Source organism: Ixodes scapularis, unplaced genomic scaffold (genome assembly GCF_016920785.2).
Source record: "Ixodes scapularis isolate PalLabHiFi unplaced genomic scaffold, ASM1692078v2 PGA_scaffold7__128_contigs__length_106722199, whole genome shotgun sequence".
NCBI classification, from domain to species: domain Eukaryota; kingdom Metazoa; phylum Arthropoda; class Arachnida; order Ixodida; family Ixodidae; genus Ixodes; species Ixodes scapularis.
The window spans coordinates 494,403-518,943 of record NW_024609882.1 but is presented as its reverse complement, the minus strand read 5'-3'; the positions used below and the strand labels follow the sequence as shown (position 1 = coordinate 518,943).

The window sequence follows — 24,541 nt, the reverse complement described above, 5'->3', positions numbered from 1 at the left end:
GTCTGCCCTCGAAAGAGAAATTGGGGACCGATCAAAAGAACTGATATTCATCCCGACCACCAATCCGATTTGCACGAAGACGCCGCCGAGCCGTCGCTCCCTTCTCGTGGCTGAAGACATCGCTCGCGCAAACGTCACGCACGAAGTGCGTACTTCGAGCTGAATATGCACGGCTATATTTCTTTACTAGGTGGTCATTCCATCCCAGGCGTGACGCTCGACCATCGCCGATTCTTTCGAAAAAAAATCCCAGGGGTTTGCTATGTGTTGAATAGTCACTTGCCTAAATACTTTTGTCCACAAAATGTTTTGGCCGCACTAGCGCTGTTTGAAATTCCCGAAGAGGCGCGAAACTAGACACAAGTAAAAAAATTGCCAAAAGTACACATCTTTAGTCATGAACGCACAATTTTTTGTGTCCCATTCTACTGGCCTTATTGCTTCATATGAGGCAGATTTTAAATGACATAGTGTTTTTTTGTTTGTTTTTAATTGAAGACAAACTGGTAAAATTGTTCCGTATTCGAGATTTTTTTGGTTTAAATTGGGGAGTCTGTATACCCGTGCTAGGAGTGTTTTCGGCATGTATTGTAGGTATAGTTTTTGTATGAAATAGCTTCCTACCGTAGAAGGAAAAAAAAAAAGAGGTTTTTGTTATATTAAAGCGTAACGTTGCGCAGAACGGCATTTCGGTTTATATTAAACTGCGAATTTCGCAGTGAGCTGGTCCAAGTAAAAATATGCCCGACCACTCAAGCGGTAGAACGCCATATGAACCTGTGATTTATAAAATTTAAACGAAGTAATATTTTTTTTTTTTTTAAGGCGAGAAAGTATTTGTTTTTTGGAGTTGAGCTCGCGCGACACCGCTCGGAGAGGTTTCATGCGGCAGCCTCTCGGCACAGCACGGCGGCGATGTAGCTTATCTGAGCCCAGGCAGATGTTCTGACGCTCTAAACGCTATCAACTTATTGAAATGTCTCTTGTGGAGAAGAGACCTATCATTTACGGGATTAAGACAAGCATAACCAGAAGCTCTGATGCAGACAGGGCTATCTGGTGAGCGCTCAAAGAAACCTTTTGCACTCTTGTCTGTGGGCGCTGAAACAGCTGACTCTATCTGCTGAATGGGCTCTTTTCTCCATTGCAAAAGGACTTTCCTGAATCTTCATGCGTTTGCTCTCGGGCAGTGTGACAAGGCACACAGCTTTTCGCTCGCCGGCAGGGCTGCTGCTGTTTTAGCCGTTTTCGAACTGGACACAAGTACACAAGCTCTAGTTGCAGAAAAGTACATCTTGCAGCCTAAAATAGAGGGCGTGAGCTAAACAAGACGAATAGTTCCATTACAAGCACATAGATGGCCGTGCTGTGCTGAGAAGCTGCCGCGTGGAACCACTCCGCGCGGTGACGCGGAGCTCAACTTCAAAAAAAATATTTTTTCGCTCAAAAACAAATATTGCTTCGTTTAAATTTTATAGATCACAAGTTCATATGGCGTTCTACCGCTTGAGTGGTCGGGCATATTTTTACTTGGACCACCTCACTGCGAAATTCGCAGTTTAATATAAACCAAAATGCCGTTCTGCGCAACGTTACGCTTTAATATAACAAAAACCTTCTTTTTTTTTCCTTCTACCGTAGGAAGCTATTTCATACAAAAAGTAGACCTACAAAACATGCGGAAAACACTCCTAGCACGGGTATACAGACTCCCAAATTTAAACAAACAAATCTCGAATACGGAACAATTTCAGCATTTTGTCTTTAATTAAAAAAAAGAAAAAAAAGAAGCACTATATCATTTAGAATGGGCCTCATACGAAGTAATAATGCCAGTAGAGTTGGAGAGAAAAAATTGTGCGTTCCTAACTAAAGATGTGTACTTTTGGCAATTTTTTTCGGCTCTCCGGGAATTTCAAACGAGGCTAGCGCGGCCGAGCAATTTTTGTGGACGAAACTATCGAGGCAAGTGACTCTTCCACACATCAGGAACCCCTGGGATTTCTTTTCGAAAGAATCGGCGATGGTCGAGCGTCACGCCGTTTGGCACGGAGGCGTGAATGTGGCCAATGCGTGGTGCTGCCAGACTTGGACCCGAGGACAACCAGCAGCAAACTTTCCAGGCTACAGTTGAACGGCTGCATGACTACGGAAGAGATTCCCCAGGAGCTCAGTGGAAAGATGCCCGCCTCACACGCGCCGGTCCGGGTTTCATCCTCAGTGTAAGCGTAATCTTTTTTTTTTTTTTTTTTTTTGTAAACGTTTTACGATGTTTACATTTTTTTTTTTACAATTATTACTGAAAAAAAAAGTGTTGTGGACAATACGTCGCTGAACTAAATGGTTGGGATTTCCTTACGGGAACCTCGGAAAGCGTCCGCTTTCCGAGATTCCCGTAACTGTTCTACAGAAATTGCAGCCAGCCGTTAATCCCGATCCCGTAAAAAAAAAAAAAAAAAGCGCTGGTGTAGCCACGTGACTTCCGCCACTCACTCCTCTCCACTACTCCGACCTCAGTGCGCGCGGGTTTCAGCAGTTCCAGCCAATGATTCGGTTTCAGTGTCGGTTTCGAGCAGTTGCATTTTTCGGCTTCAATAAACATGTACGTGACTCTGTAGCAAAATATTAATTGGGTAGTATTCCGATGCCATAATAAATCGCATAAAAAATTAAAAAAAATAACATTTTTTTTTTTTTTTGGGGGGGGGGGGGGGGGGGTCAGTTTCCTGTACTATCGGGGAAAAATGAAATGCGAACAGAGGAGCGCATGGCTCGCGGTACATGCTGCGCCGCCTAGAAGTGAGCCTAGAAGCGAGGGTGCGTGGCCTACTCCGACGTGTTCACGCCCCTCCCTCTGCGCTCCCCAAGCTTCAGCAGTGCGCCTCTTGGTGCGCTGAAAGCTATCACCGCTATCTTTGCTGGCTCAGCGCGTGCGGTGCAAAGAAGCTCGCCGCACTCGCCGAGCAGGCAAAGATAGCGGTGACAGCTTTCAGCGCACTGAGAGGCGCACTGCCGAAGCTGGGGGAGCGCCAATCGAGGGGCGTGAACACATCGAAGTAGGCCACGCACCCTCGCTCCTAGGCTCACTTCCAGGCGGCGCAGCCTGTACCGCGAGCCACGCGCTCCTCTGTTCGCATTTCATTTTTCCCCGATAGTACATTTTCAAGGCCGATTTAGTCTGCCTTGCAAATAGTTTGTGTCAAAAAAAAAAAAAAAAAAAAAAATGTTGCTTTTTAATTAGCGTTATTTCTCGGTGCTCGACGCTCGCCCTCCCGCGGCGGAAACGGGAAGTGCTCTAGTGAGGGTCCCCCGATTCTCCTGCTCAGCCGACACGGCGGAACTGCTCGCGATCACGGCTCGCGAAATGTCATTTCCGAATGCGAACAACACTCTTCACTGTCCCAACGTAGTGCTGCAGTCGGGATTGTACCTTACAGGAGAGTTTTAGTATTGCGTATAAAAGTAAACGCAAGCGGTGTGCGTTCGCGTTAGAGTTGCCTGCCCCATGGTTGTGCGTGCGAGGCATCGACGTGCGGAAATCCAAGACCGCAATTTCGGGCTTGCGCACGCGCAATGTCGAACACGCAAAGCTAACGCAAACATACAGCGTTTGCGTTCGCTCGTATACGCAATACTAAAACTCACTACTGTTTCACCGGCTTGCAACGCCAACGAAACGTGCTGCAGTGAGCAGATGCGCAGGCAGGTAAGCGTTCCTTCGAACTGCAAAGGCTGAGATTATTGGCAAAACGACGGAGCGTAAGAATAAAAGTAACAAAATGTTATTAAAAAATTAATAATTAAAAAAATAATTTTTTAAACTTTTGGGCATTTTTTGGAAGAATATTGGCGGCGATTTTGGACGTTTTGCCGATTGTCAAAAGTCGCGACTTTCAGAGCAAAATATACTTTACCCACGATTAATGTAATTAAACGTGGATTTCTCAGATTAGCTAGAATGTTTTCATTGATTTTAGACCATTTTTATTTTATCACTCGGTAATTAAAATGCTGCAATTGGCACCAGTGACGATAATTAGCACATTTTTGATTGTCATATTTGTTCGCGCGTTTGAAATTAGATCATAAGCAACAAGTTATATTAGAGCTTGAAGAATTACGTATTAAAATATCTAAATTTTAATATTATTATTATTAATACAAATCGCGGCAATGTATGCCGCCAATTAACGCCAAGATCAGGAAAATACGACATTTAACCATAATAGTCTTTCCAGGAAAGTATAATTTTGTTTCCTTGTTAGCATAGAAAAAACTCTGACATCGTTATCAAGATAGACAAGCAGTCAAACAGTGGATGTAATATAAAGTGCTATGTGTCACGCGTTGCTTTAAAAACACACTTCAGCTGTCTGACCCGGATTCCGTCTTTGGGTTGTTGCAGTGAGAACAGCGTTTATTAATTTTTACGTTTTGTGGACATATTGTAAAAATTTGAATTATTCTCTTATTCTTGTGCAGGGAATAGTGTAAAACCAATTAATCATTTAAATACCCAGAAACCTATTAAAAAGTCCGCAGTTTATTATTGCCCATGACATTATCTGAGCGAGAAAAGGCAGCGAGAACGCAGATATCCGCACTGATTTTTTCAACTACAAACATCAGCCTGAATGGAACATGTATGTCACAAAATAAAGCTTCCGGAAACCACTTCTCTAACTCAACAATTACGATGTGAGACACATCCCGAGCTATGAAATAATTTGAAATTAACTACATTGAGAAATTAAATCCAAAATAGAGGTTAGTTTCGGTTTCGTTCCCGAATTAAAACGCGCATCCTTGCGTAAATGTACGCTAAACACCGTTCTTGTTTTCAGGGTAAAGAGGTGACTTTCGCTCATAACACCCTAGCGTCTTCGTATTACCAGAAATAATTAGTGTCGCTCAGTGCAACCAGCACACTAGACAGGCTCAACAGCGGGACGCATCTCCGACCCTCACTACAACCGCCATTTTGAAAAATGAGTGGCGCCACCTATAGTTAGTTGGAGTCGCGAATAAGTAACGTTGGTTGCGCATCTGACATTTCTAATAGCGAGTTCGTTTCACACGCACTGGCACCGTTCGAGTTCTCTCCCAGAATGCATCGCACCCTCAGAGTGTTGCACGGAAAACTGAACTCAAACGAACTCACCAAATGCACCGAGTGCAGAAGACTGATTCTGCCGCCATCTATGTTGTAGAAAAGGTACCGACTTTAAACCGAAACTAGCGCCTTTCTGATCGGAGTTATGCGTGCGAATGCGAGAATGCAGTCGCTACCAACGTTTATCTAGAAACGTTGGTTGCTGCAACCTGTAGTTTATAGTTGCGATGACTTCAAGCAGCTCGGCTGCCGTAGAGATAGTTACAGACGGCGTAAATTTCCGCAACCAGCTGTCTACAAAGCAGCTGGTTGCGATCTTTCAATTCTTATACATGGCTTGCACATGACGCCATTTCCGATGCCCTCCAGAGAAAAGGGGAAGAAGGAGCTCCCCTCTTATCACGAGCCTCCTTTGTGGCTCCCGGATTTGCACAGGCGTTGCTATTCTCCTCCCAGAAGATTATAGAAGATTAACCTGTCACTCAAAATTCTCACAAAAGCAGCTTCCCTCTCCTCCTTTTACTTGGTGTTCAAAAGTATGCGATGTGACGTCAGTGCAAGGAGCCTATAACCGTTTACACTGAAGAAAACTGATGATGCTGTCCGAGCACAAGCATGATCCGTTTGAACATGGTATTATGCGTGAACCGCTGAAAGGGTGCGGCTTAAAACTAGCCTGTTGGAATATCCAGCAAGACGCTCACAATTCAAGCTCGCGTTTGATTTCGTGGCCCGCGGGACGCGATTTCTATCAGAAAATCTACTTTTTTTCCGTTCGGTTCCGCGACACATCGTAGCAGACGGACCCTCGTCGTCTGCTCCCGCTCCTCGCCGGCACCGCCGAAGCGAGGCATGACGGGATTGCATTTTGGCGCACTCCCGATTTATCGGTGCAGCGAGTGCCGCACGCGTGGGGTGTCAGCGCTGAAACGAACTCGGAGAGTGCAACCACTCGTGGAGTGCCAGCCGAAACGAACCCGTTCTAACTCTCGCATCTTGCTAAACGTCCGGCGTGTCCAAACATCAGAAATCGGCATTTCAAAAGTTAAAAACGAGACGTTGAGAATATGGGACGCACACTTTCATGCAAAGCTGGATTCAAGTGACTCAAATCGAAAAACATGCATGTTTACAATAATATTGTCCTGGTGAAAGATGAGCCGTTTCATTCATTTTCGCGCCCGAAACGGTGAATAGTAATTGGGGGTTGTGTGGATATTTATGCAGCGTGTAGTCGGTCAACCATTTGAAAGTCGCGACGAGCAAGGAGGTTATAATGCGACGAGTCACTCGCTGTAGATGAGCAACGAAACGGTGACTCGCACGTTAATACACTTGCTGCAGGCTTGCAAGGAGTTAAAACCGAAACTCACGTATCCTGACTGCGTCCGCTACGTCAACTTCGTTGTCACGTCACTTCTGCGAAAAGTCACTGTAAAATTGCCAAACACACAGAAATAAAACCCGTGTCGTAGAATATCACCAATATACATTTAAAAAGAAACCGAAACCCTTTTGTTTTTGCCCGAAAAAACAAGAAACAACGAAACATCAACTTTTAAGTCTGGCTACAATGTATTTTTGCCGAATCTTTTGAAAAGTTCGCCAGAATTTCGATTCGGCAGACTGCAGTACGCGCAACAAGCCAACAAGCGCACCACGCTCAAGGACGCTGCAAATGGCAATGACCAGAGGCCGTTTTCGTAAGGCTCACGGATAGTGTAACGGGCGGCGCGGCCGTTGATTCGCTCCCAGTGACCTTGCTGGCAGCAGCCAGTGTGTCCGAACACAGTCAACACAGTGTTCACAATGCACCCACACGCCTCACAGGGAAAAGGTGCCTTGTGGCCGGCGGGCGACGAGGCGCCGTTGGCGCATTCCGTCCAAGGTCTCTGGCGGCGAAGCAGCGAGCGGCCGCTTTTCTTTCTTTTTGCGGCAGCAGCTGGACTTCAGCTGAGGGCGTGGAAACCACGTGGCCACGCGAGCGCGGCTGTGCCTCATAAACAGAGGCGGCCATTGGTCGGCCGAGCTTCGGCGCCAAGAATCCCGCTCGGCTACGTTCGGTACAACTCGATTCCTCTCGTCGCGTATTCGGCGGGGCTCGGAGCCAGTCAGCAGGCGCGTGACGTCGTCGGGACGTCAGATTGTTGGCGGGTGCCCGCTGGAAGGGCTTCGTTGTAGCGTTCCAAACGGTCACGGTCGTAGCGTCGGGCGCGGGGGCCTTCGCTGGAAATTCGTGGTCTACGTCCCGGGATGAGCATGAGCATCCGCACTCTCCTCGAGGCCGCCGAGTACCTGGAGCGGCGGGAGCGCGGTGAGTGGCCGATCGGGCGACTGACAGCGTCCAACATGGACGCCGTCCCTGGCACAGCTGATTTTGACACGGCGCAAACAAGGCCGCCAGGGCGGGCGGCCGAGCTCGCGTGCCCGACGGGGCCCCGCCTGACGCGTCCCTCCCCGCAGAGGCCGAGCACGGCTACGCGTCCACCATGCCCGTCCCGGCCGACCTTTCCCGGAGGAGACCCAAGACAAAGAAGGCGCAGGGGAGCAGGTCAGTGCCGCTCGCGTCGTCCGCCCGGAGAGGGCCGACGCCTTCTTCGGCGGAGGCCTTTAGGCCTAGGCGCGCCGTCGGCCCACCGAGTGCTGACGGCGCTCGACGCTCCGGGGGACGGGCGGCGGCCAGCTGATCGCCTTTTCCCCCTTCCAGGAGCACGCACAACGAGCTGGAGAAGAACAGGTGAGCCGCCCTCGTCTGGCCACGCTGGGGCTCGGTCGACCACTCCGTGTGACGTCACAGATGGGGGCCGTCGGCTGCCGTCGGGCGCCCTAGGTGTTTTGTCGGCGAAGAGCCATTAGGACATGCTCCTATTGAGACTTAAATCTGTACTACAATACTTGGAACGTGCCGGTAAGGATTATGGGAAGTAGATAATACAAAGGGACAGACAATTTCCAAACTGCCAGCAGTCTTATTTATTTATTAGTGATGGGGCCGAACTTTTGTCAATTTAAAATTCGGCGCTGAATCTTACGATTCGGCAAAGCCGAGGTTTTGCCAAACATTTATAAAGTTTCGGCAAAATTACATTGTATGCAGACGTCAAAGTTTATTTTTCCTTTTTTTAGGCGAAAAAAGATTTTAGGTTTTATTTTTTAATGCACATTGACGCAGTTATTACTAAATAAGGGGATATACTACGAGACAGTTGTATCGTTTTCATTTTTGTATTTACTGGCAATTTTACCGTGACTTTTCGCACAAGTAGTGTGACAATGAGGTTGAGGTAGCAGATGCATTCACGATGCACAAGTTTCGGTTTCGAGGCCTTGTTGGAGCAAGTCTGCGAGCGTGAACGTTTAAAAATAAAGGTGGCCAGTCACTGTTTTGTGCGCGAAAATGAATGCAACCCATTATTTATATTGTACTACGACTTGTCAAAGAAATGGGTCTGATTTTAAATCTCAAAATTCAAGTGGTGCAATTCTTGCTCAGAGAGACGGGTCTTTTATAAAAAAAAAAAATAATTCTTACAAAATAATTCTTACTTCAAAGTTATAGGTGGGGCAGAATACAATAGTCGTGGCAACGCTCGAGTAGGTTTAGGTAACGGAGGCATTGTAAAACAAATGACAAGAATAATCGTGTACGATTCACTGTCTCGAATTGCGTCCAGTGTAGCTAGCCACTGAGCCAATTTTCTTTTGCCACCGAGCAGTCGGGCCGAGCCGAGCCAAGCCACTCTTGTAATGTCGTAATGGCCGCAAGTGCATAGTTGCGGAAGTGATCAACCGTGAAACCGAGTGGCACACACTCTCGACGAAGAATTGCTCGGCCCCGGACATTCTTCGCCCGTCGGATACATCAATGTCGACAAACACGCCGCTGCCTGTGGTCCGCTTTTCGGACAGTGAAATCGTGAAAGTGGTTAGGCCTATGAACGGTTGCATTGCCTCCGTGCTGGGCGAGCTTCGTAGGGCGCTTTTCCTTCGGTGAAAGGAACTTGGAAAGCGCCCTAAAAAGATTCGCAATTTCAAGAGCACGGTTATTGTGGCCCCGACCAGCCGTGGGTGCGCCTCCGTTGGTGGAGACGTGCCACGGTACCTTGCCGCGTCGTCCTTGGGGAAAAATGTGCGTTCATTGCGCGAGTCAACAGGGTAGTTGGTAGACCGATACAATGTGGGCAGTGTGTATGGAGGAAACAAATGAGCGTGTGATTCTAATATGCGAGGAGCTTAGTCCTGCCCTTCCCTGAGGGGCGACAGAGGCACCGGTGGCCCTCTCTGGAGAAGATGGAAGGCTGGATTATAAAAGGGTAGTGGAAACAAAGAGGAGATGGAGGGCTGCTGGAAATTATCTCGGGGAAATATGAACCGAGTCCTAGCACAGCTCCGGGCCAGGCGGGACAGAAAAAAGACCCCCTCCCGCGTGGCTCTGGCCCAAAGTCTCAACCCTGTCCTTCAGTGGGTCGGCTCTTGGGTGACGCCCACAAGGTTCAACCAGAGGAAACTTGGCGGCTCCCTCACCGGGGAAAGGAGGCGGGAGGGGGGGATGTTCTAGTTTCTTCCCCTAAAGGTCTGCCTGGCGATCATCTTCATGACCTGGTGATAGTTAGGAAAACACATTGGCTTGAAAGGGGAAATCTGGTTCTTGTTATTGTTTTTACGCTAGGTGGTGCGTCACCTAACATTACAAAGTGTACAGCTGTTATCATCCATCCATCCAAGCCAGTGGTGTACCAACTTGTTTTTAAGTGGGGGGACAAACCAGACTCCCCCCTCCCCAGGGCCGGGGGGCGGTGCCCTTGGCATTCCTCGGGCGCCGCCGGCCAGTGTTTGCCCTGCCCAGTGGCGGCTGTTTCGGGGGGGAAAAACACGTGCCTTGCCCCCTCATTCTGAGAACCGAGGGGGCAAGGGGGCCGCTTTCCCCTCCAGTTCTCAGTGGGGGGGCAAGCACCCCCCGTTGCCCCCCCCCCCCCCCCCCCCCCCGGTGTGTACGCCTATGATCCAAGCTGCAGTTTTAACAAAATGTAGTCTTTTTTTCTTAAGAGTTGGGGAGCTGTCGAAAATAGATTTCTGCTTGAAGTGGCACTTGCCACACGGTCCCGCCGACATTGGGGATTTCTACGAAGGCAGCGTCGGCTAGAGCGCCGTAACTCACCCGACTTGTGGGGCACACTTTGTACATCTAAGATCTATTAAATTCCTAGAACGACCAGCCACAAATGTTTCCTATTTTTGTTCCAATTCTGCAAAAATTAAAGTTCAACGTTTAAATTTGGAAAACTCTTTTCGGACATTATTGTAACCGTTTTTCCTCGCCAAAGAGCAGCTTATAGGCTACATTCTGATGCATCGTAATAAGCAATATGCTCAATCGTCTTTATCGGTGGCTCCGAGGCAAGAGCGCCGGCCTACGGATCCCCAGGTGGCGGGTTCGAATCCCGGCCGAGGTGCCCGTAATCTGACGGAGGCTTATTGCGGAACCGAGCTTTCGGTTCCACGTCAAAAGATCCCCAGGTGGTCCAAATTAATCCTCAGTCCTCCGCTGGGGCGTGCCAGATGCTCGTCGTTGGTTTGGCACGTAAAACCCCCAAATTTGGCATTCATCTTTAAAATAAAGAAAAAAAAAAAAACGCATTTCGTCATTTTTTTTTTAAATTACCGCTTTTCCTCGTGGTACGGAAAAAGGGGGTGCGCAACAATACTGGGTTCCAATGTTTCTCACTTTGCGTGAGTGTGCGGGGATTAGTGTGGCTCGGGTATATTTGTGTGCAACACCACCGACCCGGAAGCTTCTTCGCCATGGCATAATTTTGAGGATTAAAGCAAACTTCGGGCTTTCCCTTCCCCGAGCTAGACTGTCGCAGGGACTACCCCTTACGGTCCATTCGCACGACCGCGGTTAGTCCGTCTCCTGAGCGCATCTGCACGAACGTGGCGGTTACGTGGCGGCGAGGCCTCGGAGCGCGGGGCTTGGGCGCGAGTGGCCCGGGCGGCCCGAGGGCAACCGACGTTCAGAAAAAAAGCCCCCGGTTTATTTTGAATGCAATGACCGCTCGAAGGAGTGCCCCAGTTAAGACAGAATGCTACGTAGGTGCTTTCTACGTCTCCCCTTTTGCCCGTTACTGCATTGGGAATAGTCCCGTTCTAACCGTGTGTGGAGCTTGGCACGTGGTTTCGCATTGCGGTGGGTGACTGTGACGAACATAAGCGAATCGTCGCTATTCACCTTGAGTTCGAACCGTATCGCCACCGTGCAGCCAAAATTGGTAACGTGCGAAAGCGGGGACACTGCCGCGCGTTGTCTACTACGGGCGCACAATCAGAAGCATGAATTGGGACGATGCAAGCCCATTTCCGGCCGAGTTGGACCTTCCTTATTAAATGTACGATGTTTTTGTTGTTTCTTCTTATCAAAGGTTGTGCTGTATCGTTTAACACGCGTGGAAATTCGGCAAAGTGGTAAATATTAAGTTGGATGCTCCCGTAATCTTAGTGATGTGGCTCGTAGAACCGCTGGTCCTACGAGTTATTATTTAAATGGTATAATCACCCTCGATGACAATCACAAGCGTGCTGAAATGGCTTGCCGTGCAAGTCTGTCCTAAAAGAAATAAACGCGTCAAATATTAAAACGGGCATTTTTTACTTTTTTCTGACTTTCTCCGGCACAATATTTCGATTAAACGGCAAAAAAAAATCTCTGTCAAAGCATCGCGCGAATAATCTGAAGTTGAATCGATAAACTGCCCAGTCCCGATATGTGTTAGGTGAGTGATCGGAAAGTCTCGTGAAGGTCGCTAGCCCTCATCGGTAAAAAAGTGCCTTTGCGGGCGATGCTGTCTGGGTCGTGGTGCGGGTCTTTTGTTGGGCTTGCAGAGTCTACTGTGTTTGAATAGAAGATGATTTAGCCAGAAATTTAGAACATTTTGACATCCACAGACCTCCCCGGGAAAATTAAATCGGGTGAACCCACGCTACCGAGAAGAGAATCTAATAAGACGCACGCTGCTGCCTTTACATTCGTTTATTCCACTAGCGGCATAGATTAGGACAGTCTGTTTCACTTGTTTCAGTTGTCCCGCACACTAACAGTTTGTGGATCGTAACTAGAAGAGGCGCTCTGTCCTCATCGCTACATAGCAGAATTGTACAGACTCCAAAAAACTTACCCACACCATGGCACAGTAAAGGGAAACATTGGCCACAGTGGAACTTTGTTACTCATAAAAGCTAGCAATAGCCCACACCCTGGCACAGTAAAGGGAAACATTGGCCACAGTGGAACTTTGTTACTCATAAAAGCTAGCAATAGCCCACACCCTGGTACAGTAAAGGGAAACATTGGCTACAGTGGAACTTTGGTACTCGTAAAGGGTAGCAATAGCACGGTAATTTACAGTACAGCACTAACTTCTCTCAATGCGAAATATTTATATTACTGCAAAAGCTAAAAGTTACACAAAAAAGTGAAATGCAAAGAACTAGTGGCGTCGCTAGGGTCAGCGGCACCCACAACGACACCCCCGTCCCCCTCCCCCCCGCTCGTCGCCTGCCCTCCCGCCCGTTGCCCGCTGCAACATCCCCCCTCCCCCCCTCTCGTGGCGCGCTGCGACACCCCCTGGAGCTGCTGCGACACCCCCCTGCACCCCCCTTGTGTGACGCCACTGCATAGAACCTACGACTTTTTTGACCCAGGGTACGGGTATATTTTACAAATATCCGGGTTGGAATTCCTTGTTTTGTTTAATTTCCACGCTGGTAGACCGAGACATCTCTTTGAAAAGGAAAAATCTTCAACATAAGTAGGGCAGTTCAGCCAAAGAGCATCCGTCGTGGTGATCCACGCTTCCCAACGTCTGCCTAGAGCAGATGATGCATCCAGGCGAGCGGTTATTTAAATTTAGGCCGTACGCTGGTAACACAATTCAATCTTCACCGAAGGACCGAACGGTACGGCACCATTTTCCACTAAAATTATTTTCCCACCGATACTGGGTGGCAAACGCGAGAATTTGCGCTGTCCTGCGCGCGAACGAGGAGAGCCTATGGGGCGGCCATGCTGCTATCCCCGCTTTGATGATGATGATAGCGCGACAATAGCGCCACTCGTAGGTCGATCTCGAGGCCAATACTGCATCTCACCATCCATAACTTGACAAAAGGCAAAAGCCCTGGAACTCGAATTTTCTTTAAACGAGCGTCTTTCAGCCTACGCTCTCGGCCCCCGCTCGTGTCGCTGAGCCAGCAATGGAACTGGACGGTTGCGGGGGGACGTGGCAAGTGTCTCCAGGAAGGAAGCTCATTTAGGAACCCGGGTTTGCACGAGCTGCGGAGGGGGCACTGAGTTTCTCTTGTGGCTGCAGGAGGGCCCACCTACGCCACTGCCTGGACAAGCTGAAGGAGATGGTGCCCCTGGGGCCAGACGCCAGCCGCCACACGACCCTGGGCCTGCTCAACAACGCCAAGAGCTTCATCAAGGTGGGCTTCCCCGCTGCCCTCGTCCGCTCGGCGCCTGGAACGCGTCTCTGACCGGTCTGTTGGGCGCGTTCCAAACCGTGGTCCCTCGACTCGTGCCCGACAACGTCTTGGAAGCGTCGGCCGCGATCCCGGTGGTCGCCCGGAAGACGGTGGAGGGAGCCGAGCCCCGAGGAGAATTTGCCTCGGCCTCCAACTCTTTGGCTCCGGCTCTTCCTCCGAGTCGAGACAAAGCCGTCCGTACTCGGTGTTGGAATGCATTGGAACCCGAATGCCAAATGCCCGAACGTGCTCGAATATTCAACGGCTAGCTTCTGCCTAGGGTCTTTAGGGACATTCGGGGGGCAGAGCGAGAAAGAAAAAAAAGCTACTCTTCGGTGAAAAGGGCACACATTTCTAGGGCTCTTTGTCGAGTAGTTGGAGTACTCAAGCGCCTCTCTCACCCATTCTGGAAAACCCAGGCAAATAGAGGAATACAAAAGAGTGCCCCGTAGGCTGCCGACATCGGACGCCGCCTTCTCTCCCCTCCTTGGGTCCCGTCACCCGAGAAAGTATTTACTCGAAACGTTTGTAAACAACAGCCGTTTGAATTCTACGCGCAGTGGTCGTCTGTACCTCGATCGGTGCTCATTTTGTCGGCGGAATGTCGCCGCAACATTGCTCTCGGAGTGTTTCACGAAAGATTGCGCACGCGCGATAGAAAATGATTCGACCGAAGAGTGAATTCGAGTGGCATAAGAAAACGTCTACGAAGCTGAATGCGAGGTAGGATTTATATTATTTTTGGCTTCACATTTGCACAGTTTTTACAGCTTCCGTCCGATTTCACCTCGTCGAAGAAATTCGAAATTGGAGTTGGCCGATTGTAGACTGGCACCATGATTGGATATATACAAAATCTGGAAGCCTGCTGTTGTGTTTGTGGATACCTTACGGTCGAGTGACCATATTCATCGGGCCCCAAAGCGGGACGCGTATCGGGGGGGAGTATTGTGTTGCGAGATTCGAAAAGTTTAAATTTTGGTAACAAATCATACCTTTTCATTATTTCATATACACCGTGCGCATTTCTTTTTCTGGCAATTTGCGTACTGTGTCGCTTGCAGCTATCTAATACATTTGGTTGGAATATTCCTTTAGTATTACCGTATTTATTTTTGTGTACCATGTCCATTATTTTTGTGTACCATGTCCATAGTACTGTTCACATGTCATAGGCCAATTGACCTTCAGCATCTTCTCTGTCGAGCATATCTCGTCCCTTGATCAGAGAAAGCACCCTCTCGCCGGTGCGATTCTAACCGAATCTTTCATCTATCCGCGGTTCGAGGAGCCAAAGCGGGACAAAAGGGCGTCCCACAAGCACGCTGGCGGGACGGCGGGACCACGGCCGGAAAAGCGGGACCCGCCTAAATCGGGACGTCTGGTCACCTTACGGCAGTCGCACTTATTTTGAAGTTCTTCGTGGACCTGCTATGCTAAAAATTTGAAAGACTAAAGTCACCCGCAATTTGCCAAAGAAGACTAAATTTTTTATCGCATAGTGGATTTACTCGGATGCTGCCTTAAGTTATGATCATGTTTGAGGAGCTATTCGTGGTAAAAATGGAGATAGGAAGAACCAAACGTGTTATATTGATTATTAAGAAAATCCTAGTTTCTCAAAATAACCAGATTCACTACTGGGAACAACACCGTGTCTTAAAAGAAATTACGCTAATTTGAAGGCATATAAAGGAATGTCCCTTTCGAATGTTCTCTCACGTTTCTTTGTAAAGTAATGGCGGTAGTTTAGTGAAAGGACTGTAGCAAGTTACTCTCAATTTTGTAACTAGGGTTACTTTTATGCCCGAGTAACACTGCCATGTTTTGGCAGTAACGTGCCCACGACTGGAGCCGGGCCGGTCCTTCCGACACCCCGATGCGCGCGAGTGCACATGCTCGCTCAAACGAGCCCCTCATGAGCAAAGAAACGAGAGGCTATACCGAAGCTACACGGGCGACGGATACAAGTGACAGCTAAACCCGCCAATCATTAGCCCAAGTAGCGGCTCAAAGAAGCGCACTTCACACTGATTGACCGTGCAACGGTTACGCCCCTCGGGGAAAAACAAGAGCATGATGTCACGGCCCAAGGTTGCTTTGGCGTTTGAGCTGGCTACCGTTAAATGTTTTTCTGGTTCAGTTCCAAGATGGCGGCGTCGATTTTGGTTTGGCTAAAATAACAGTTTGGTGCAGGTTTTTCTTTTTGTTTCAGTTCGGCCGGACGCTCTGCTATAGACAGGTGTACCCCTGGTACTCTGTTACGCAGCATTACTAATTTCCCCCTTTATCTGTCTAGTGATGACTGTTTGTTCTCTTATCAAAGGGCAGACATTTCATTGCAAACCGCATTGTTTTCTTTAAAAATCAAACTGAGGGAACTTGTGCGGTGTATCAACTATGTGCAAAACGTGTACGAGTACAGACTGCAACATCTTGGGCAGATACCCGCGGAACTTTCAGAGGAACCAGACGTCTTCTCGCTGCCCGGCCGAGTCTCTCGAGGCCGGCTACCTTAAAACTGCCGCAATGCGCTCAAACGCTTATTTGGAGTCAATGCCCCAGCCGATTGGGATCCAGCTCTTGACAGCCACTGATGCGAACGGCAGAGCAAGCACCCTAGGCACCGGCGAAAGGACGAGCTCTGTAGCTTTAGTTATGGGGATGGTTCATGCCCCCTCTTCCAGTCTGCTTCGTGTTTTGTAGTCTCAAGCGGTGTACCGTGGCAAACAAATTTGGTGTCGAGTGCAGCTCCGACGGCGTCTTTTGCGTACTTGGGCTTTCTTGCGAAGATGGCCCCCTGGAAGCATTTGTGTCGGTCTGCGGGAGGACGGCCGTTCCCAGAAAGCCGACTCTGGGTTCACGGTCATTTCACATTGAAAAGTGTCGAGGGGCGTCTCGTGAAGCGACTCCTCGAAACGCCCGTCGTTGGGGAGGTCTGCCTACGTCTCCTTGAGCTTCTTTGGATCTAGGCCTTTTGGAAGTAACCGGCCCGCAGAACCTCGCCAGAGAGTCGGAAATGTGCACTCAAAAGATTAGCGTGCCTTTCGCATAAAAGCTAGCTCACACGCGTGTTTGATGGCGACGGAACGCAGCGTCGTGCTCCCCGAGACGCCGCCGCTATTGGAACGGCGTTATGTGAGCGAATTACGGGGATGTGCTCGGGCGGCAGTCTGGGGCGGCTCATTACAAATCTGGCAACCCACCTGGCCCCTCCCGTAAACGCCGCTTCGCGGTGGCCGACATCAGCGTTGCCGAATCTTGGGAAATTTCCCACATTGTGGGAAAAAGCCCGACAGCTAGGGAAAAAGGGAAAACAGATTTGAAATACACATTGAACGTGGGAAATATCTTAATAAAAAAAAGGCCTTCATTTTCTTATGTACATCGAAACAGAAAACAGAGTGCCACTAGCTACTCGGACATTTTGCTGTTTTGAAGAGCCAATCTAATTCAGCACGATTTCCATCGTCGTGTGCATGCTGCCAGCCTGCAGGTACAGCACTGCTGGTTGGCGAGTTTTCCTCGCCGCTAGCTACGCACACGCGTCCTCTGTCAGTGTGATGGGCATTTCACGGTGAATGGTGTTCCTTTCCCATCACAAAAAGGAGCGAGCGATTCTAGTGTAGCCGCTTGCCTCCATTTAGTTCTCCCCGTTCCTTCCACCAGTGTAAAGTGCGGAAAGCAGTGAAGGGGGGATGCCAAATGTCAACTTCTGCATATCGTACTTTATGCGATGCTAAGAGACCATATGCGAAATGTAGCACGCCAAGAACTCAGTCCGCCATCCTGGTAGCGACGAGCAAACGAAACCAATGACCCGACCGGCAAAGTCCCCGTGTAAACGAGCGGCCGCGCTTTGTGTGAGAGATGCAATGTCGATTGCTGCGTTCGGCTGCAGATGCAGCGATAAACCTTCGATTTGTGTGTGACGTGAACGGGGTTCACCCTTCTTCCTTATTTTTATTTGTTACTTAAAACGAAGCTCTTGGGAAAAAGAATCGGTGACAACGCGAAGAAACGTGCGGACGTTATCCTGCGGCGTGAAGCCATTTGCAACCATTGAATGGGGCCCTAACCTTCTGCACCACCAACCATAATTGAAGATGCGTGTATGGTTAACAGTGGTACAGTTAGGTTCGTCGCAGTGGTTGAAACTTCGATGTCGGCGGCGGCAAAAACTTGCGTTGCTCACGACGAATGAAGCAATGCAGGTGGGGTCAACCTCATTTCCCCATCTAGTTTTCTTTTTTTGTCGAACTTGAGGTAGAAATTTTGTTTTGTGCAACGAAGCTCGGGCGTGGTTTTGTGAAAGTCGATGCAGTTATTCTGCCAGGGTTGAACAAATCTTTATTAAGAGCGCAACATCCGTCAACTGTGCTCGAGGTCGATGCTATCTGAAACCAATTTTAGCCCTTTTGCATCGCTCGAAAAATATTTCCCCGGACAGTTTCTTTTAGAAGAACACGGAGCGTTCCATCAAAAAACCTCCCGCCAGTAACAACTAAAAAAAAAAAAAAAAAAAAACTAATCTTGAGTCATGTATTTGCGCGGAGCAGTATACCGCTCAATAGTACGACTTGAAGCGTATTCGCATCAGAAAAAAGAATGGAAAGTGTTCTCAAAGCTGAAAGGCAGGACGGCCGAGTCCTTTTGGAGGCCTGCGCAGACGCTGGCGACAACCCGCACTGTGGGAGCTTCCATAGCGAAGGCGTGGGACTTGGTCCGCCGCTTGGACGAGGTTGTTGCCAGCGTGCACGGGCCTCCGAGAGTTTTCTCAGACAGTTGCGGTAGGTTGTTTACGCTGTTCGTCCTCAGAATAGGGTCAGAAGGCGGAAGACAGTTGCTGCGCCATCGCACATTGCCCGTACAACTCTCTCCGATGCCTCCACCGTGCTTCGGTACCGAAGACACTTGCCAACATTAAAATGGCGACGCTCTCAGTGTTGTCAGACCACAAAGCCATTTTGCATAAGGTCTATTTCTACAAAACAAAAACATATGTGAGGTGTTGCTGAATCTAAAGGTACTTGGTGTCGTGCATATCTTGAAAACGACTTCTGTCACTAAAATGGTGTTGTGGGAAAAAATGGGAATTTTCTCCGCGGGAAAAACCAAAGTAACAGTGCGGCAACACTGCTGACCCCTAGGGGAAATGGTTGTTCACAATACGTGCGAAGGATTTGGAGCGCCGGGGTAAAAGGATGGTGGGCAGAAAGATGGAAGGCCAATGGGGAGCTTTTGAGGAGCTGGGCCAACGTGACGGGTGCCCGTGCAGATGCTGGAAGAGAAGGACCGCAAGAACCAGACGACCAAGGACCAGCTGCGACGGGAGCAGAGGTTCCTCAAACGGAGACTGTGCAACCTGGACGGTGCCTACGGCGAGGAGCGGCGCAGCGCCAGCGAGTCCGGTTCCTCGTCGCGCTCTTCCGCTTCCGAGACGGGTGAGTGGACCTTGTCGCGGCCACCGAAGGGTTTGGGAACGACTTTGTCCGAGCCACGCCCAGTTGACCAAAACGCCGCCAGGGGAAAAAAGGAAGTCGCTCCACTTGAGCTTTTCTGGTTTCCGACCTTTTCCCTCTTGCACCGTTGCCAACTGCTTCCTGGCTGGGCAAAGAGTGATTGGGAGCGTTAAGTCGGCGCTCCTTTACTCGTAATCCGATGCTCCGAGTTTCATACTCCGAGCGCCGGAACTAAACGGCGCATAGCGTACTGGAGCGCGACACACCGAGGCTGCGCTCCAAACCTACTCGAATGGATCCGAGATACCCTGGCGGATCGTGTCACGTGACAACAAAAATAGAGAAACGCTGGGTGTGGGTTGGCTTCCGATAACCACCTTTACCCTAGAGTTAGATCGAGTAAGTTTTGGAACACGGCCAGAAACTATCGACGGGCCACATGAGCTCATTCCGACCGTGGATACGGGTGGCACAAGCCGAAAATATTTCCAAGATAAATAAGTAGGCCCGCGTGGTGCGGCAGAGTCTAAAGCAAAAGAGACGGCGACGTTACGAAGTTTCTACGAACGTTTTAATATTCCTGAAAGGTTTGAAGACTCGCTTCGTGCACATATGTGGAAGGTTACCTAGCTTGGCCAATCTATTTATTGACCGTGCATGCTGTTGCGATTTAAATTAAAGACAGCATTCTTGAACCCGCTCGTCGACGCAGGAAACCCTCAAATCTGTCGGAGATTACCTGGTTCCATCGGTTTCGTCGCGCAGCGAGACGGAAGCTACGCCGATACCGGCACACCGTCGTTCGATAGCATGTCAGTTCGTTTTTAGGCGGTATGCACGAACCAACCTTTCTCGCAAATTATTCGCTGCAGCTGGGCTAGGTATTCTAAGCAGGGCAGCCGTCTTTTTATCACTTTCCTGTCGCCGAGCTATCGGCACGCTCGTTCGACAGATCAATTCGTTGTCAGGCAAGACGCACAAACAAACCTTTTCCTCGATGCTCACCAATGTTTCGGCTTTCAAATCAAAGTATCTTTATTCGCTGGGCTAAGCATTATAAAAAAGACAGAGTGGTCTAAATGTCTCCGTATCTCGACAACTTCTCCGACGCTGTGCAATCGGCACGCTACTGTTTGATAGATGAATTTCCTTTTCAGGCGAGATGCACGAACAAACCTTTTTCGGAACGCTAATTGCTGTCTTGGCTTTCAAATCAAATCGTTTTTACCTGCTGGATTAAGCACTAATCAACTGAAAAGGGGCAGCGCTGCTGTTGAGATCGTCTCGACGATCTCAACAGCAGCGCAGCCATCTTGTTTGTTTACGTGACGTCACGGAGTGCGAAGAAGTCCCACGCGCTCCAAGAAATTCTGGGTGCACGAAGAGCACGCTTGAGTGTCAGTCTCTGGTGGCACTCCTGTCCGTTTAGTGGAAGGAGCGCCAAACTCTCGCGCTCCGGAGCACGGACCTAACGCGCCCATTGGGTACGCCAACTGCACTAGCGACTGTCGTCACCCCAGGAGAGTAAAGTTCCGAGAGAACGCCCCCCCCCAGGAGATCGCCCGTCCCGTTCTTCTGGCTAAATATCGGTACCATAAAAATTCCGAAACACCGCCCACTCCCCGGTTCCCGTCGGATGTCACGCGACGTCCGACGGGAATCGCATCTGCCACGTGATCTGCTGTACCGGTACGTCTGAGAAGTGAGTTCATAGCGGGTTCCCGCGTTTTTGTTCGCGATATCGGTTCTCGTGACAGGCAAGTTTGTAGCGGGTTCCCGCACGTTTATTGCACCATAAAATTTGCATGTGTTGCATCTGCGACTTGCGGTATTTTTTTCCCACAATAGGCGGGTCCTTTGCACAATAAGAGGCATATCTGCTGCGTCCGCAACCTGTGGCATCCTTTCCCGTGACATGGGAGTTTGTGGCGAATTCCTCCGTGATAATTGCGTCGTGAAACACGAATTTGCGGTGTCTGTCATCTAAAGTATCAGTTCCGGCGTCGCGCGGTTTGTAGCGGGTGCCTCGGTGTTTATCATGAATGTTCTATGAAGTTTCGCTCTGGCATCCCCCAAGATAGCCCACCCCATGTTTTTCACCATTCATTTCTTCATTTGGAGTGGGCGTTCTTTCGGAATTTTTGGTAAGCGGAGCCGACGAGGAGCAACCCCGGGTTTCTCCCCTTCCTTGACCTAGGGTCGCCCGGGGGGGCTCCGCGGGTCGGTTTGTTCTCGTGTAAAGGACGGCATGCGTCGCTCCGTTTACGGAGGTCCGGCGAGCACTGAGCCCCGATGCGTTCTTGCAGACGAAGTGGACATCATGGGCTTCAACACGAACCAGAGCGACTCGGACGACCACAGCAGCATCCAGAGCGTGACCAGCGACGGTGGGGTGGCCATCTCGACCAAGAGGCTGTGCCTTGCCGAGGGCGTCTAGGCCTCCCCCCCGCGCCCACCGGCTCCCGCAAGCAATACGCCCCCACTACCGTTAGGGCCACACGTTGCACACTCTTCCTTCCGACGCCCCCGAGACGCCCCGGTTCGCTCTTTTTTTGCCTCCCCCTCCTCTGGATTGTCTCGGAGCACCCATTCCACATCCGAATTATTCGACGCCTGGGGACGCGTTTCCGAGAGGGGCGGTGGAAGCGTTTGGTTTGGAGGTTTATTTATTTGGAATACACGCAGTCCGTAGTCGAAATGTTTGTCTCAGTGCTACTCGTGCCCATTTGTGCGTGTCAATAGCGCGTGTGTGTGTGATCGGCATTGGTACGGGAGAGTTTGGTTTCTTTAGCCGAGGCAAGAGGGCTCTTTTATGCGACGGGAGCTTTTGCTCCGCTGTCCTCATTCTTGTTTCGGCTTTTGTCTCCAAAGAGCGGAATGTTGCGCGTTGTCTCGGTCCACTCGTGGAACTGCTGCGGCTCTTTGCTCGCCAACCGTCCTCGCGTTTGGAAGATTCTTTGTGGCGTCTGGGGCTTGCGTGCCACGTTTTTATTCGGTTCGGGTGCATTCTGCCCGTCCACGTGTTTTCTCTCGAGGTAAAACGAGCCACATCTTATGCGTTTGCATTCTCGCGTGACCCGCTGCAAAAAACTGAAAGGGAATCGATTGCATTCTCTCCAAAAATGCTCGGCTGCCCCGGAGTCTTCATTGCGGCATCTGGCAACATTGTCTCTGGGAATGTGGCGGGCGTAGAGGCCATGCCCAAACCATCTCTTGTAGCTCTCCCCCAGGTTGCACTCGGGCGTTGCACGCTGGGGACCTTCTGCTGTGGCTGTCGTTCCCCATCGATGGGCAAGAGCAGCCCCGTGTGGGGATTCCCTCCCCGCCCACAAACCAGCCCTTTTTTGGCCATTGCCGAGACGGTTGGAGGGGATCCCTCCCTCGGGCAGCCGTTTGAAATGGCGCTCCATTCGTTTGGGAAACCCAGAACACGCGAGCGTGCATGTGCGTATGAATGTGGGCATTATTCCCCCAATGGCACGCTGTCCCCAGGCATTGTGGTGTGTCTTGTTGGAAAGCAGATTTTACTTTTTCACTCCCGTTCTTTCCAGCTTTTTTTTCTTTCAACTTTACATCGTCGTTTTTTCACCATTTTTCCCGTCCATCTATACGAGGCGGGTGTGTCACCGACGACTCGAGAGAATTTTACGGAAAGGGACTCTGAAAGCGAAGAAATAATTCCGCGCTGGGCGTTGGAGCATGGATGAAAATTGATAGTGATCTACTTAGGTAGGATCCGCTAATTAATTTTTGAAATATTCGATTTATCGGGCAGATTTTGATTAGAGATTTGTTGCCTATTGTCCGCAGATGCTAAGTGAAAAAAAAAAAAAAGACTTTTCAGTGTCCGACCTTGCCGAAGGGGAAAGAGCAACGAAGGCTGCTCTACCGAGGAGACCGAGCGTGGCGCACCTCTTCTACGACCACGCGAGGTAATGCGACTCTGTCGGAGCCACTGACTACCTGCTGCGGAGGGCGGCGCCACTTCGATTTGCACGCATATTCCGTCTCGTAAGTTGTCCTTAGTGCTGGCACGGCCCTAAGCGCGTTGTCGACGCGCTTTTGATGCGCGAGCGATTGTGCAAACGAGGCAGAAAACAAACAGCGCAAGGACAGAGTAGAAGGCGGTAGACACACACAGCGCTGTGTGTGTCTACCGCCTTCTACTCTGTCCTTGCGCTGTTTGTTTTCCGCTAATATGAATGACCAACTAGCCCAATCGTCAACACTACCAAACGAGGCATTCTGCGGGACTTGGCTCCGGTGGCTTTGCCAGCACCAAAAACCACTCGCGAGATGGAGTATGGCTGCGACATCTGCCCCCACCTTGCTTAGCCAAAGAATAGCGGGGGGCAGATCTTAGTCGTCGGAATTCAAACGACGACCGGGACATATTTTGGCGACGGGCAACAGATTGGAATGGGCCTACAAAGTCCACTATCTTGGAAGTTAATTAGTAGACTTTAGGTAATTTACTAGTTATCACTGTACGCTCCTCGTTTTTGCGGAAGAATTCTTTTCTTTGGAGTGCCCTTTTTTTTTTACAAATGATGGTCATACACGATGGTCGTACGTGCTCCCGGACGCGAAAGTCCTTGGGACGGTTGCAGACGCCGCCAGTGAGAATCTCGGTCTGGCCTCCGGTGCAAACCCCGGCCACTTTTGCTTTGGGTGGCCCCTCTTCTTTCTTGCCCCGTGACTTTTTCTTTTCCGCCCCCGAGGGTAAAAACAAGCGCACAAGAGGCAGTCATTTTTCGAGGATCTCGAGCACACTTTGCGATGTTCCTGCACATCTAATTGTGTAAATTTTGTTTCGCCCACCCGTACGCTACGTGTTTAGAACCTGACTGTAACAAATCTGTACATAAAATGATAATATATATATTTATTTATAATGTCTCGAGAAGCAACTTGGAGGCAAGTACAATGCGAAGGTCTTTTGTTTCCGGTGCCCCGCTTTGTGACGAGTGTTTGGGTGCGCTCCCCAGTCCCTCCTTGGGAGGACTCCTCCACCAATAAGACCCTCTCTTGCTGTACATACGCCACTACGCCCCGTTATTAATATTTCCTAAAATAAAATGTTATTTCACGTAACAGGCTCGTCTTTCTTGTCTCGGAGAGCCTCGGTTCTCCCATGGGCTGGCACGCAGCCGTGGGAGATACAAAGGTTGCACGGTTTTCTCTTTTCGTATTTGGATCGAGCGCTTGCTGCGTAGAAGGGCGCGATGGAGCCAAGATTCACCTAAAGATGGACATGTTTAGTCGCTTGGAAGAAGAGTGGACGAAGCAGGCGCACAACGGAAGGTTCATTGAAAACAACGTACAATTAGCCCCACCTGGCTGCTTGCTTAGGGAAGAAGAACTGCTCATCTGTCGCGTGGTGACGGCGCCCTGTTACACACGCTCTCGCCTTGCTGTCTTTGGTTCCATGCACCGATGGGCTTAT

The 24,541-nt window shown here is 49.8% G+C and overlaps 1 protein-coding gene across 1 annotated transcript; it reads left to right on the top strand.

Annotated features, from left to right (window-relative positions):
• Nucleotides 1-6,030: 6,030 nt before the first annotated feature.
• Nucleotides 6,031-24,189, top strand: LOC115310934 (max dimerization protein 1). Its single transcript, XM_029969429.3, has 6 exons — nt 6,031-7,427; nt 7,577-7,664; nt 7,821-7,850; nt 13,480-13,594; nt 18,912-19,077; nt 21,402-24,189. The coding sequence occupies exons 1-6, from the start codon at nt 7,367-7,369 to the stop codon at nt 21,530-21,532; spliced, it is 591 nt and encodes a 196-aa protein (XP_029825289.2). The 5' UTR covers nt 6,031-7,366; the 3' UTR covers nt 21,533-24,189.
• The last annotated feature ends 352 nt before the right edge of the window (nt 24,190-24,541 follow it).